At 47.4% G+C, this 15,766-nt stretch overlaps 1 protein-coding gene across 2 annotated transcripts in view; it reads right to left on the bottom strand.

Annotated features, from left to right (window-relative positions):
* Positions 1-15,766, bottom strand: part of USP7 (ubiquitin specific peptidase 7) — a 507,717-nt gene that overhangs the window by 379,058 nt on the left and 112,893 nt on the right. For both annotated transcript variants that reach the window (XM_040356967.1, XM_040356966.1), the window contains exon 4: positions 12,431-12,569. In XM_040356967.1, the coding sequence (XP_040212901.1) occupies positions 12,431-12,569 (139 nt within the window). The remainder of the gene's footprint in view (positions 1-12,430; positions 12,570-15,766) is intronic.

Genomic DNA, 15,766 nt, shown 5'->3' with positions numbered 1-15,766 from the left:
TGGTCTCAAATCGCTGAAAGTATGCAGAAGTTACGCAGAGTCAAAAAACGTACGGAAAATAATAAAGGATAAAAATAAGAATAATAAAAACGAATATCAATACTGGGAATGCTTATTAAGCATTCCCACTAAAAATGGGTGAACCTCCCTAGTGGGGACACAGACAAAAACCTTTCCCTTTCCACTATATATAAAAAAAATAAAAAATAAAAACACACACACACACTGCACATTTAAAGTGCGATACCACACTACTGTGCACAACCCCTTGTAGAATTTGAAAAAACAAAATGCCATGCATGTTTTTCTGTTGGTTTTGGTTTGAATGAACCCAACATATAAATATAAGCATCCGTTTTAGGAGAAGGAAATAACACACACACTTGTTACCCCCCACCCCCCTTTTACCACCTTCCTGACCAGAACTTTTTTTTTTTGCGATACGGCACTGTGTCACTTTAGCTGACAATTGCGTGGTCATGCAATGTATCCAAAACGGTTGTCCTTTTTCCCCACAAATAGAGCTTTTTGGTAGTATTTGATCATCTGTGCGGTTTTTATTTTTTGCCCCAAAAAATATATATAAAACACGTGATGTACTCTTGGAGTACATCACGGGACACAGAGCCTAGTACCGTATTTATCGGCGTATAACACGCACTTGTTTCCCCTTAAAATCAGGGTGAAATCCTGGGTGTGTGTTATACTCCGATCCCCGCTGTCTGTGAGGGAAAGGGGAGCGAGCGCCGCCGATATACACATAGCTGAGTGTACTGTTTACTCAGCTAGGCTCGGCTCCGCTCGCAGTCACGCACAGTCTCGCCATGGACATGTGTTATGTCCATCATAGGAGCCTGGGCAAGGGGTGGGACTGCGAGGGGAGCAGAGTACACAGGACATCCGGTTCTGTCCATCTCTGCGCCGCGGCGGTAATTTTAAACGTTCAAGGTGCAAGGACACTGGGCAGGGCTGCAGATGGACACTGGGCAGGGGTGCAGATGGACACTGGGCAGGGGTGCAGATGGACAATGATCATTCTGCAACGATGGATAAGGCTGCATTGATGGGCATTTAAATGTAAGTTTTTATCCTTAACTTCTTGTGACCCGCGCTATAGCCGAATGACGGCTACAGCGCGGACCTGAATATCCAACTGGACGTCAATTGACGTCCGCCCCTTTGGCCGTTCCCCGCACGCGCTCGAAACTCTGCGTTGGCCATGTGCCTTGGACACAGCAAATTACAGATCGCCACGAACGGCCAATCAGAGTGGCCGTTTGCGATGCGATCTGTGCGGCCAATGAGAGATGATCTCATATGTAAACATACAAGATCATCTCTCATTGCCGGCTCCAACAGAGACAGCGTTCCGTCTCTGGAGAGGAGACCGATCTGTGTCCCTTGTACATAGGGACACAGATCGGTCACCTCCCCCAGTCACCCCCCTTCACCTACAGTTAGAACACTATGCAGGGAATACATTTAACCCCTTCCTCACCCCCTAGTGTTAACCCCTTCAATGCCAGTCACATTTATATAGTAATTAGTGCATATTTATAGCACTGATCGCAGTATAAATGTGAATGGCGCCAAAAATGTGTCAAAAGTGTCCGATGTGTCCGCCATAACGTCGCAGTCCCAATAAAAATCGCAAATCGCCATTTCTAGTAAAAAAAAAAAATAATAATTCTGTCCCCCATTTTTTATGCGCTATAACTTTTGCGCTTATTGCGATTTTTTTTTTTTTTTTTTTACCAAAAATATGTAGAAGAATACGTATCGGCCTAAACTGAGAAAAAAAAATGTTTTTTTTTTTTTTTTAAATTGACATTTATTATAGCAACAAGAAAAAAATGTTGTATTTTTTTTTCAAAATTGTCGCTCTTTTTTGTTTATAGCGCAAAAAATTAAAACCGCACAGGCGATCAAATACCACCAAAAGAAAGCTCTACTTGTGGGGAAAAAAAGGACGTCAAATTTTGTTTGGGAGCCATGTCGCACGACCGCGCAATTGTCAGTTAAAGCGACGCAGTGCCGGAAGCTGAAATTTCACCTGGGCAGGAGGGGGGTATATATGCCCAGTAAGCAAGTGGTTAAACTTCCCTCCTAAAAGTTTTTTCCCTTTAAAATTACCTTCTAAACTTTGGGTGCGTGTTATACACTGATAAATACGGTAATTACCAAGTGTTATATTCCACCTTCAGGTGTTGGACACTGACGTAATCAGACAGGAAGTTTATTCCCTACATAAGCTCTCCCATACTGGGAGCACCTCAATTTTTGTAGCAAAGCAATAAGTGTCCCAATATCCCCAAACAAAAGGGGCGGGAGCTCTGTGTCCCACAATGTACTTCAAAAGGATTTCACAGGTAAGCCATTATAAAAATCCTATTTTCTTTATCGTACATCACAGGACAACGCCTAGTAATTACCAAGTGGGACGTCCCAAAGCAATGATTACTGAGGGGAGGGAGGTACAAATAACGCAGACTGCCACCAGACGCGAGGACCTATACTGCTGTCTGCAGCATACTGCGCCAAAAAACGGCACCCCCTTGCCGTCTTACATTCACCCAATAGAAACTAGTGAACATATGCACCAACGACCAAATTGCGGCCTTGCAAATCTGAGTCATAAAGACTTGGTAATGCACCGCGCATGAAGCGCTTACTATCCTGGTAGGGTGCACTCTAAAGGAAACAGGGGAACCCCCTCTTTAAACCACAAGCCTGAATCATAACCTGATGAATCCGCATAGAAATAGTCAATTTAGACGCTGCCTGCCCTCTTCCGGGGGCTCCTGATACGGAAAACTGATGTTGCCGAGCAGCAGCTTCAGATAGGCCTTGACTGCTCTAACGAGAGACCGTAACCCTTTTAATAGCGGATTTCAACGCTGCCTGCATATTTTTAGGGTTTTCTGGCAGCACAACAAAACGTCAGTTTCATATATCTGAAACCTTCAGATATAGATGAGAGCAGTTAAAAAGCCATCGAGAGAAAGCAACAACTTTTCCTTCTGCAGAAAAAGGTTCTGAAAAAAGGAAGGCAAAAAACATCTCGATTCAAATGAAAACTAGATCCTTCTAGGAAATAAGGCTAGGTGAGGACCATCACCCTATTCTTAAGAATAATCAAGTATGGCTCTATACAAAGAACGCTGCCAATACTGAAACTCTTGCGAAGGCTACCGCAACCAACACCAATTGCCTTGTTAGAAGGATGAAGGGAAATATGGTGCATCGGCCCAAGGTGCTGACCTTGTAAGCCGACAAAACTAAACCCAATCCTCCAAGCACAAGGGCGACTTAACTGGCGGACTTATAAGCGTTACCCCTTGTATAACGGCCCGGATCAAAGCATGTGAAGCAAGTGGCCTTTGAAAATACTGACAAGGCCGAGATCGAACCTTAATGGAACATAAGGCTAGCTCCATCTCCTTTCCCAATGTAGGAAGGCAAGAATTTTACCTATGACATACTTCCAAGGATGCCACCCCTTGGTTTCACACTAGGAACCTGGGCCTTCCAGATCCTATGATTCATGGTCCTGGAGGCCAGCTCTCCTGTACAAATCAAGGTTATTTGCCACGGATTCCGAAAGCCCCGAACCTCAAGAACGCGGGCTAAAACAGCCAGACCATTAATTCCCCATGTTTGCAAGACAGGATGGAATACCCCCTTGCAAAGTAGGTCTGGACAAGATGTAAGGGACCCTGGGTCCTCTACTACCACCCTTATGATTCCTGCACAGTAAGGTCGCCTGGGTCATGCCTGAGCCATTAGGTCGGCTTCCGTTCCCCTCTGATGTTGCATAGAAGCCACAGAGGTCGCGGCACGCATAAACCAGTGACAACTGGTCCCACGTGGTCACCAACGCATCTGACCCGCATGCGAGTGGATCCTTTGTCTTTGACACAAAGCTGTTTTTCTAGCAACCTATACTCCTCGGCTAGAGTTTTTAGGAGGAGAAAAAAAAAAACAGTTTATGCGGGTGCCCAACCAGTAGAAATAAACTGTTGCATATGCAGCAAACTGACATATGCAGAGTGGCTGCAAAGTTGGGGGAGGTTGAAATGCCTGACAGGGCCGATGGCTCAACCTGTGTGGCTGCTTTAAGTCTCTACAGGGGAGGATGGCATCATGCTAGCATGATTAGGGCCACAAGATTCAGATGGCGATACCTTGGTGCCCTTTTATATTCCTGCCCCTGAACCTTTTCTACAGGGAGACATAGTCCTAAACTAAAGGCAGAGGAACTTAACACAGGTGCATCAACAGCTAAACTTGGTCTAAAAAAAAAAAAAAAAATGCCTGCTAATCTGCACAGCTTGATGCAGAGTAGGCATCTTAGGTATGTCTGTAGCCAATGTACCCAAGCTGCTGTGTTCCTCTAGCTTTACAGAGCTCTGACGTCTGGGGCTTTTTTGAAGGGCCCGCCCTGCACCAAGAGTCGGCGCGGATGCCAGCGGCAACCACATCCCTCTCCCCCGCCTACCAGCTTCAAAAAGCGCGCGTAGGGAAATGGTTGAGGCGGGGGTGAGGGGGAGAGAGCGGGGTCCCTCAAAAGGAGCGCCGTGGACCTTGGACTACAAAAGACCACCTCACAACTGTGGCAGAGCCTGAAGCAGAGGAAGTGAGCCGCTCAGACCGGCTGACACCGAGCTTTAGTTCCTGGAAAGCATGGTAAGTGAAACACCAGGTTTGTAGTCAGAATCTTCACCCGCAATACGTAGTGACCCCAACCACCAAGGCCTGTGGCGTGCCTTGGCCTAGCTGGACGGTACGCCTAAAAGAGGGCATACCCTGAATATGAGAATATGAGAAATGAATGAATGAGAAATGAAAAATGAAGCCTATACCTGAAAAGGGGGGCCGGGAGGGTGGGAATCAGGAAAGAGACCGACGCTGGACCCGGCAGAGAAGGGAGGATAAGTACTCCCCCAGACTCCGCCTACAAACACAGGCCGGCCTCCGTCCAGCCTTCCAACTTGTAGTCAGAATCTTCACCCGTAATACGTAGTGACCCCAACCACCAAGGCCTGTGGCGTGCCTTGGCCTAGCTGGACGGTACGCCTAAAAGAGGGCAAAAGACACAAGATAGGTAATGAAGCTTTATTGAAAACAGAGTATATTTAATCCAACAGGGTGGCAAACGCCCTACGCACCTCCAAGTGAGGTTCAGGGATATATCTACTATAGCAGGAGGAACTCCAGCGACCCATGTGCTTGATGATGTATGACGGGACCCCTTGCTTGGATGCTGCGGACGCTGCCCCAATTCTAAAGGAATGTCCGGAAAAGCGCCCTGGATTCAGATGCAGTTTGGCAAGAAGAATCCTGACGTGCCCAATGAATTGTTTGGCGGTGATAGGATGCGCAGGAAAGGGGAGCAACGGACTATCCCGGGGTGAGTTTGAGAATACCCTGCAGAGAGAGTCGAGCACCTCAACCGGGCACCAGCGATTGTGAGTCTGATAGTACTTCACCACAAACCCCTGACCAATCTGCCTGGTCTTGTTGTTGGGGAGCTGTAGCTCGTAATGCTCGGGAAACCTGGTCAGACTCCCTCTGAGCAAAACTGGAGCATGGCAGCTGGCTCTGGCCACCTCCCCGGGACGGAGGAAGCCAAAGAAACTGAGGTGGATGGCAGCTTTAAGGACCAAGCTGGGACCCATACCAAAAGGGGAAGAGGACAGAATATCCGACAGGTCGCGGAAAATCTGCCCGGTAATGGGTTGACGGGATAACCGTGAGGACCCCTGAGTTCTCTGGATACCCCTCAGCACGGCTTTTAGAGGGTGAGCAGCAAAAATGGACGGCCTGTCCGGCACTTGTAGGGACCTGAAATGCTGAACCCCTGCCAAATATGTTTTGATGGTTCTGGCCGATAAGGTTAGCTCACTATGGCAATACGCAGAGAACGACATGAAGTATGAAGAATCTGTGGGACCCTCACACGGAAATAGAGACATGAATCTGAGAAAAACCCTCCAACCCGTGGTGTATGCCTTCAGCGTGTTCCTGGACAACGACCTGTTGGCCAGCTCGACCGCCTGAGACCGGAAAAAACTTAATCCATGACCAACAGTGCAAAGGGGGGAATTGGCTGGCCCGTCCGATCTGCTGCCGGATGCTGAAAGAAAAATTGTGGCATGTTGAGCCGAGATAAGGCATCTGCTGCACCGTTCTGATCTCCCCTAATAAACTCCCCCTGGAAATGAAATTTATACGACAAGCCCAGCCAAGTCAGCTTGCGCATAAATGAAATGATCAAAAGGGATCCTGACCTGCCTTTATTGATAATTCTGGCTGTAGCCAAATTATCCGTAAAGAATATGACTGACTTACCTGCCCAGCCAGGGCCCCAAGTGACTGCCGCCGCCAGGATCGGGTAAATCTCAAACAATGCAGAAGTGAGAGCAAATTTTGGCAGATGGGACACCTCTGGGGGCCAGCGACTAGCTAACCATTGCTGACCAAAGATGGCGGAAAACCCGACCGAAGCGGCAGCATCCGAAAAAACTCGAGGGGAATTCTCTGAAGGCTGCGGGATGAACATGGAGATACCATTCCAGCGACAGAGGAACTGATCCCACATGATCAAATCGGCTTGGGCATCCCTTGGCAACCTGACCGGGGAGTCCGAATCCTGACCCTGGGGAAGCACAGCCAGTAACCTGGACACAAACGCCCTGCCCTGAGGAATGATCCTCATGGCATGGTTGAGCATCCCCAAAAGAGACTGCAAGTCCCTTTTTGAACATACCGGGGAACGGACAAACTGATGGATGACCTGACGAATCCTGGCCAGTTTCTCCAAGGGCAGGCTAGCGACCATAAGCTCAGAGTCCAGCGTGATCCCCAAGAAGGTGATGACCTTGGCTGGGCCCTCCATTTTATGAGCTGCTAGCGGGACGTCTAACCCTGAAAATAAACCCGTAAGCACCTGCAGATCCCTGGGTGGGCGCCCAGGGTCTTCCAACAACAGGAAGTCGTCAAGGTAGTGAATGACCCTTTGACAACTACCGTAGTCCTCCAGGATCCAATGCAATGCCCGGGCAAAGGTGTCAAACAAAAACGGACTGCTTTTTGAACCAAACGTTAATTTGGTAGCGAAAAAATACTGCCCTCGCCATTTGATACCATGCCACTGCCAGAGGGCCGGACTAATGGGAAGTAGTTTAAAGGCGTCAGTGATATCCGCTTTGGAAAGCCAAGCACCCCTACCCAACTGTAGGATGTGTTGGATAGCCAAGTCAACAGATGCATATTTTAGTGAAAATTCCTCGGAGGGGATGAGTGAGTTGAGGCTAGGAATATGAGAGGAATGAGGCGCAGACAAATCGTAAATTAAACGGAATTTATTAGAAAATTTGCCGGAGACCACCCCGATGGGGCTCACCCTCCACATGGAAAAGGGGGATGATGAAAAGGGGCCGATGAGGAACCCCTTGGCCAGCTCTGCTAGAAGCAACTCGTCGACCATCACTGGGTTGTTCTCTGCAGACCTTAAATTATTACACTCGAAAGTTTCTGTTGGCAGGGTGATGAGGCCAGTATGAAACCCTGCAGAAAACCCTTCCAGCAAAAACTGCCTGACTGCTGGTGCTGGGTGGTCCTCAAGGAGATCCCCTAGCAAAGAAACGTTGACTCGGCTTAGTCAGGCTGTGCTAATTGGCTTGATCAAGCAGGCGGACTTGGGGTGGGCCCTGAAGCAGTTAGCGCAGACATGCAACAATCTACACTGGTTGAAATTGCAACCTGCATAATTGTAGTTGTTACACAGCTGCGCTTTCCCAAGGTATCGTATGGGTCTACCCAATTTGTCCACCTGCCCCAGGGTTCCAGCAGACCCCCCTGCCACCTGCCTGGAGGGCCCTACCTGACTGGAGGCTTCCACATTGGAGCACCAGGCCGTGGTATGAGCCGAGGACTGGCAGCTGGTACATACCGGGGATTTTTGACCAGCAAAGTGTCTGCAAAATAGCTCCATGTCAATGGCCCCCCACCATGACACCACCTGGAACTGAGCCCAGGTAGCTGCCACCTTAGCCGCAAAGGATCGGTGGTAATCATAAAAAATTGTGCCACCGTATTTATGGGCCAGATCCACAACCTTATGAAGATAAAGGTCCAACTCCTCCCTTCTACCTGGGCTAACAGCGCAGATGATATCCCTAAAAATACCAAAAGCCAGCACAAATTCCGGTACACTGAGTTTTCGACTCAGCCTGGGGTCTTTGGTCTTTAGAACTACCGATACCTCCCCACAAGAAAAAGATTTGTTCTCCGACACATCCTGAGCCGCTATGAGCAGGGAGGCCAAGTTAACATCTTTCCCCTCCAAGATGTCCTTTTTGATGTTGGCCGGGATGAAATGGGCTGGAGATACAACAGGTGGGGCAGCCGACGGAGATGGTACCGCTGAAGGGAAAGTAGCGACATTACCTGCGGCTGGGCTTGGGAGCGCTAACGCTGGGGATGCTGCATCCACCACGGTAGAGGCTGGTATTACTGTATTAGCCACGGCCCGGGCCTCCATCACCTCCATCCTTTCCTGCAACTGGACCATGGAGGTAGCCAGTGTGTTTAGCAGCGCATGGACCTGTACCAATGCGTTATGCACCGTCGCATGCTCAGCGCTGGTGGCGGGAGATGATTGTGACAGGGGTGGGAAGCATAGCCTAAACAGTTCTGCTTTCCTAGCCGAAGAGGGGAAAGGAATGCCTTTGCGGCGGAGTTCAGCCATGAGTCTGGGTACGGTCCAACTTCTCAAGGATGGTGAATTTCCGAGCTCCGAACCCCCGCGAGGCGGTGTAGGTGGGACGAACGAGAAGTCCTCGCTATCAGCCACTTGAGACATACCGAAATCTAAAGAGACAAACTTCAAAGAATAACATGAAAGCCCTCGCCCCTCAGCCAGCCCAAATGCGTGACAGCCTAGGTGGCCGGAAATAGCGCGTGATCTACCAAGCGGGACCCCGACCCTGAAATGATGAAACGAAATGAGTGAAATGAGTGAGCCCGAGCGACCTGCAGCGCGACAACAGGTAATTAAAACGAACACTCAGGGCTACGATACCCACAGGAGCGTGGTGGGTATGTATAAATGAGAAATGATGGTGCCATACCAGACATGAGATGTACGGCGAGAAGATTGTGGTCCAACAATCAATTAATGACCCTCAGCCTGTACGGAACTGTAGACGTGACAGAACCAGAAAGCAATATGGACCTGGAAAACTAACTATACCCCTAAAAGCGAGCAAATACGTACCAGCTGACACCGGGAAGACACTGTAATCCGACCTGAAAGAGTTAATACCATGTACCGACGGAGAAATGAGCGCAAGAAATGTATAACCAGACAACAGAAATGAATGTGGTAACGATGTGAAATTGCCGCCCTAAAGCGACCGCATCCCCCACCCGAAATGCCCAGTGAGGTGGCAACTGCCCTCCTTGTAAGATTGAAGCAAACGCATGACCGATTAATCAATGAAAAAACCGCACGTCCGACACACTGAAGATGACCGACCTATCAGTGAAAGCCGCATGACAATTTACCATTGACAGATCGCATGCGATTCCCCCGAACCTGACTTATGACACGTACAGCCGACATGCTGCATGACAATCCCAGAAGACCAATGGTAAGACGATCTGCCAAGCCAAACGCAAGACCGTCCTGACCAGACAAATCGGATGGTAGTTTGTGCACGGCAACCGTGCAGTTACCCCCCCCCCCCCCCCCATCGCATTACCATCTTCTCAGACAAACGCCTGACCGTTCCCATCAGACAAATCGCCTGACTGTTACATCAGACAAAATCGCATGACTGTTTCATCAGACGAATCGCATGACTGTTTCATCAGACGAATCGCATGACTGTTTCATCAGACAAAATCGCATGACTGTTTCATCAGACAAAATCGCATGACTGTTTCATCAGACAAAATCGCATGACTGTTTCATCAGACAAAATCGCATGACTGTTTCATCAGACGAAATCGCATGACTGTTCATCAGACAAATCGCATGACTGTTCATCAGACCAAATCGCATGACTGTTCATCAGACAAATCGCATGACTGTTCATCAGACCAAATCGCATGACTGTTCATCAGACCAAATCGCATGACTGTACATCAGACCAAATCGCATGATCGATACATCGGACAAACCGTATGACCGCTTCGTCAGACAGATCGCATGACCGTTTTATCTGACAAACGTATGACCATTCATCAAAGGCAAATCGCACGGCTGTTGCGAGATAATCGTGTGGTCGTGCCAGATGACCATGATGAATTGCCCCCCCCCCACTACTGACTGAGACCGATCTTACCCCCCCCCCCCTCCCAAGACTGGCAAATCTGTATGGGGAATGCATGACACAGGGTGGTCAGCAGTCAACCAATAACATTAATGACAAGCCAGATAAATAACACAAACGCAGGCAGATATTAGGAACCCCCCCTCCCCTGGCCCCTAGCCCCTCCGGCCAGAACTGGCGACATGTATGATACCCCCCCCCCCCCCCTTGTGAGGCTCCCGGGGTTTCCCCTGTGGCTGCTGAAATGAAAGCTGTCAGCCAGGCCCCCCCCGTCAGCCAGGCGGCCCCCCCCCCCCGCTGCCACGAGGCGAATACACAGGTGAAAATGTGGGGACTGTGGCTGCTGAAATGAAAGCTGTCAGCCAGGCCCCCCCCGTCACGAGGCGAATACACAGGTGAAATGTCCCCAGTGCTGGTCGCGGCCCCCCCCCCTCAGAATACCTGAAGCCCTCAGGAAAGAGACCGACGCTGGACCCGGCAGAGAAGGGAGGATAAGTACTCCCCCAGACTCCGCCTACAAACACAGGCCGGCCTCCGTCCAGCCTTCCAACATGTCTCTTTACTGCCTCTAGTGGCGGAAAACAGATAAGACATGCAGCTACTCATGGAAGGTAATCCTTAAGGCAGTGTTTCCCAACTCCAGTCCTCAAAGCACACCAACAGGTCATGTTTTCAGGCTTTCCATTATTTTGCACAGGTGATTTGATCAGTTTCACTGCCTTAGTAATTACCACAGCCGTTTCATCTGAGGGAAATCCTGAAAACATGACCTGTTGGTGTGCCTTGAGGACTGGAGTTGGGAAACACTGCCTTGAGGTATTTACCTAGGATTGTCTTCACTTACCTTATCCCCGCCGCATGATACTGCTGAGCACCGACCCAATCTTCACACATCATGGCTTGTTAAGTCAACAGACCTTCAGGGACCGGGATCCTAGACAGGGTTTCCACTCCCCTGGACCAGCATCGCATCCTGCCAGAAAATCTTTGGTATCTGGTTATAACCAAAGTACTGGAACCCATGATCCAGCCCTCCGAAGAGAGGCATTACAGACAAAAACCTTGTGCTTCGGATACAAGGCCCCAGGTACCATCCATTCTGGCCTCAATGGCACTTTGGATGCATCTGGTCTTCATGGAGGCTATTCAAATCCAGCATGGATCCATCCAGTGGAGCTCCTCAGAGCACATCTACACTCGTGACCAACGCCTTAGACACTGGCGAAAAAACTGAGGTGCTCTCAGTATGGGAGGGGTTATATAGGGAGGAAACTTCCTGTCCAATTGATTACACCAGTGTCCAGCAACTGTAGGTGGAATATAACCACTTAGTAATTACTAGGCTCTGTGTCCCATGATGTACAATAAAGAAACAATTTTTTCCCCTCAGTTTAGGCCGATAGGTATTCCAATTTTTGTATTTTTTTAACCAAAATCGCAACAAGCGTATGTTGATTGGTTTGCGCAAAAGTTATAGCGTCTACAAAATAGGGGGTAGTTTTATGCCAATTTTATTTTATTTTTTTTACTAGTAATGGCAGCGATCTTTAATCGGGACTGCGACAATATGGCAGACACATCAGACACTTGACACTATTTTGGGACCATTGTCATTTATACAGCAATCAGTGCTATAAAAATGCACCGATTACTGTGTAAATGACACTGGCAGGGAAGGGGTTAAACACCAGGGGGTCATCAAGGGGTTAAGTTTGTCCTAGGGAGTGATTCTAACTGTGGGGGGGCTACCTTCTGACATGACAGCAATCACTGCTCCTGATCACATGGAAAAAACAGTGAAAAGCCTTGTTTACATAGGCATCTCCCCCCGCCACGATCGCGGGACAGAGTCCATGGGAACGATCACCGTGCCATCGGTGCAGCACATTCGCCAGGCGGCAAATTCTAAGGGACGTACAGGTACGCCCATTTGACTGTACAAGCCCTTCTATCGACGTACATCTGTGTGCGCTGGTCAGCAAGCAGTTAAAGGGAGCTGGATTTAAAAACTTAAGCCACATAAACCACATTTTGCACTAGTTTTGCATACGTTTAAAGAAATTACATAATAAAATAAAAATTATGCTTACACTCCACGCCATGAAATTGGAAAATCCCCAGTCATTTTCCTTATGAAAGAACAAGTGACTAATGCGTCTACTAAAAGACTTTTCATCATCCTTGTAATTGATTATCTTTAGTACTGCCTGGGCATGACAAGACCATGACCTGCAAAATTGGATACAAGACATATAAATTAAACAAATAGGAATAAAAAATAAATAAAAAAACAGGATTTAGGCACAGTGAACTGCCCCAATCATTTTAGACAATGAAAAAATGCAGACTTTATGCATCACTGAAAATCTGACACATTTAAAGCACCAACAAGCAAAAAAATCAGATTCAAACATGTACGGCCAGGCTAAAACGTACCAAAGTTGAATGATCAATTTGGGTACAACCAGCCTGCCGGATTTTACATGCGATTATTGCTAGAGGTTATAGTCGAAAGAAGAAGAAAGAAGAAGCTAAGCAGGGTAATAATGTTTTTCACGTGCCGTTATTGCCTTTATCATTAAAGCCTGGTACACACTAGTAGTAGTTTTTTTTTTATTCAAACCAAGTGAGCCGACTTCTGAAGGAAATTGGTTTTACTAGATTTTAGGGTAGGGGTATCAGAGAAAAGGGGCTGAATACAAAATGCATGTGCCACACCATTTTACTGTGATGCAAGAAGCAGGTGCTGTTATTTCAAGGGGGATGGTGATTTAAGGGAAGGAGCTGCGATTTCTGGGGTGTGTGGGGCTGTGATTGAAATATAAATATGATGAGGAACGGAGGACACTGTGGGACTGCTGTAGTGGGGGGGGGGGATATGTGATCTAAAGGGGGACTGTGAAGACCAGTGAAAACAGGGGACTGATGTAAAACATACTATGATGTGAAGGAAGGCTGCAGACACTGATGTACAAAGCGAACTATGAGGTATAGGGCTGTAACTGATGTATTATAATACGTTTATGCGTGAGCACGAGCGAAGCCGAGCCTAGCCGAATGTAGCCAAGTGTACTGCACTCGGTATATGTCAGCACAGGCAATCAAACTGAGCGCGGGAAGCGGGTATCGGCGTATATCGTGCACCCACAATTTTCCCCTTATTTTAAAGGGGTAAAAAGTGCACGGTATACGCCGATAAATACAGTCAACAATGGAGTCTTATTCCCTACAGGAAACCTACTTCTCTACTTTTAGACCCCTTTCACATTGGGCGCTTTTCAGGCTCTTTGGGCTAAAATATAGCACATGTAAAGCACCTGAAAAACATCTCCCCTTCAGCCCCAGTGTGAGCAGAGTGCTTTCACACTGGGGTGGTGCACTTGCAGGACGTTAGAAAAATATGTATTACCTAAACATCGCTCCTCCACCGCCCCTGCCTACTGAAATGAATGGGCACTACTGTTAAAGTACCTGCAAAGCACTTTGGCAGTAGCGCTTTTTGGGCACCATTAACCCTTTCCTTAGCCACTAGTGGGGCTAAAAGTGCCCCGCTAGCGTCACTTTACTGCTACCGCTAACCAAGCCAATTTTCCATAAAATCACCCACTAACTGCAGAACCCCAAGCACATTCACATTATAATCCTCTGAAGAAACATTTTTTTTTTAGTTAGACTTACCGATAACTAGTTTTCCAATAGTCTTTCATGACAGCACCTGAGAGATCATGGCTCCTCATCTAACAGGAAACAGCTCATCATCCAAAGCTTTAAACAGGAGGCCTCCACGCAGCTTCATTCAGTTGTTTGTAAAGAACCACCAGCCGCAACACATAAGCGACAGTTATATCATAGTATTACAGCAACAAAAATACAAAAAAAAATAAACGGGTTATGGCTGTCCTGAAAGACTATTGGAAAACAAGTTATCGGCACGTCTAACTTGAATTTCCCAAAACGTTTCAGGACAGCACCTGGGAGGATAATCAAGACTTTACCCATTTAGGGTGGGACAACAGCTTGCAAGACTTTCCTTCCAAAAGCCTGGACCCCAGCCGTCAGGAGGTCTAACCTATGACGGGCAAAGGTTGTGGGACTCGTCCATGTAGCCGCTTTACAGATCTGTTCGGGGGAGGCACCAGCTCTTTCTGCCCAACTCACCACCAAGCTAAATAGCGTTCCTTTACCTTACTGCAGTCCTGGTTTCATGTCCTCGTTCGTTTTTGCTCTGTTGCTGTAATCCTTCTCTGTTCTGAACACCTTCTGGTTGTCTGTTACCTGATGAAAAAAGTCATGGGAGCTTTCTCTCTGTGGTCACTAATCAAGGAGGTGTGATTACTGTGTGTCTAAAACCCCTCAACACCAATCAGTTTCGTTTTACAAACCATCACTGCCCTGTATTGGCTCTGTGTCTGTACATCACAGAAGCAGGAAACCGCATGCAAAAACGAAACTGAAACTGTAGGTACATTATATGATTGATTTTTATCTATTTTAAAAGTTAACTATTATGTCTCTATACCCTGTAAACAGTAATTTCAGCAAAAAAATTATTCCTTTACAACTCCTTTAAGACTGCTCTCTTAACATCCAAGATATGGAATTCTTCCTCCTTTCCCAATGGATTAGAGCAAAACGTAAGGAGTATCATCTCCTGGGCTCAATTTTGGACCAAAGGGACCTTCAGTAAAAAATTTGGATCTTTCATCAGAAGAATTTGGTTTAAAAAGACGAAGAAATTAAAAAATGGCTCCCTGAGTGACAAGACTTGAAGCTCACCAATTCTTCATTATGTCTTTATAGCAACTAAAAAAAAAAAAGAAGAAGAAGAAGTTCTCAAAGTAATCAGTCTCAGTGAGGCCAAATTAATAGGTTTAAAATGGTTCCCTGGTCAGGGCCTGTAGAACAACCGATAAGTCCCACTTTGGACAGCTTCTGATAACTACCAGTCTGGACCGGGTCAGGGCCTTGAAGAACCTGATCACCAAGGATTCTGACGAGATAGATTTTTCCGAAAATACCCCCAGCGCAGCAACTTGAACTTTAAGGGTACTGACTGTCAAGCCCTTATCCACTCCTTTTTGCAGGAAATAAAAAAAAAAAAAAAAATGAAGAATAGGATTTTTTGTACCCACTGTAAAATCCTTTTCTCTGAAGTCCATGGACGGACACAGCACCTTAAATCTTGACAAGTGGGTTATGTTCCCTGTTTACAGGAGAGGACTAGGCAGAAACATGTTAAATACATGTTACATTAACAGGGTTGAACAGCCCGCCCAGGGGGCGGTCCCTCCAGACATAACCCTCCTCGCTGCAACATGCAGCCTCAGTTCGTAACAAGCAGTACAAACCTAAAAAGAGATGGGTGGGAGCTGTGTCCGTCCATGGACTTCAGAGAAAAGGATTTTACGGTGAGTATAAAAAAAAAT

Source organism: Rana temporaria, chromosome 6 (genome assembly GCF_905171775.1).
Source record: "Rana temporaria chromosome 6, aRanTem1.1, whole genome shotgun sequence".
Lineage (NCBI taxonomy): Eukaryota > Metazoa > Chordata > Amphibia > Anura > Ranidae > Rana > Rana temporaria.
The sequence above is the reverse complement of the archived record's forward strand: the minus strand, read 5'-3'. Positions and strand labels throughout refer to the sequence as shown.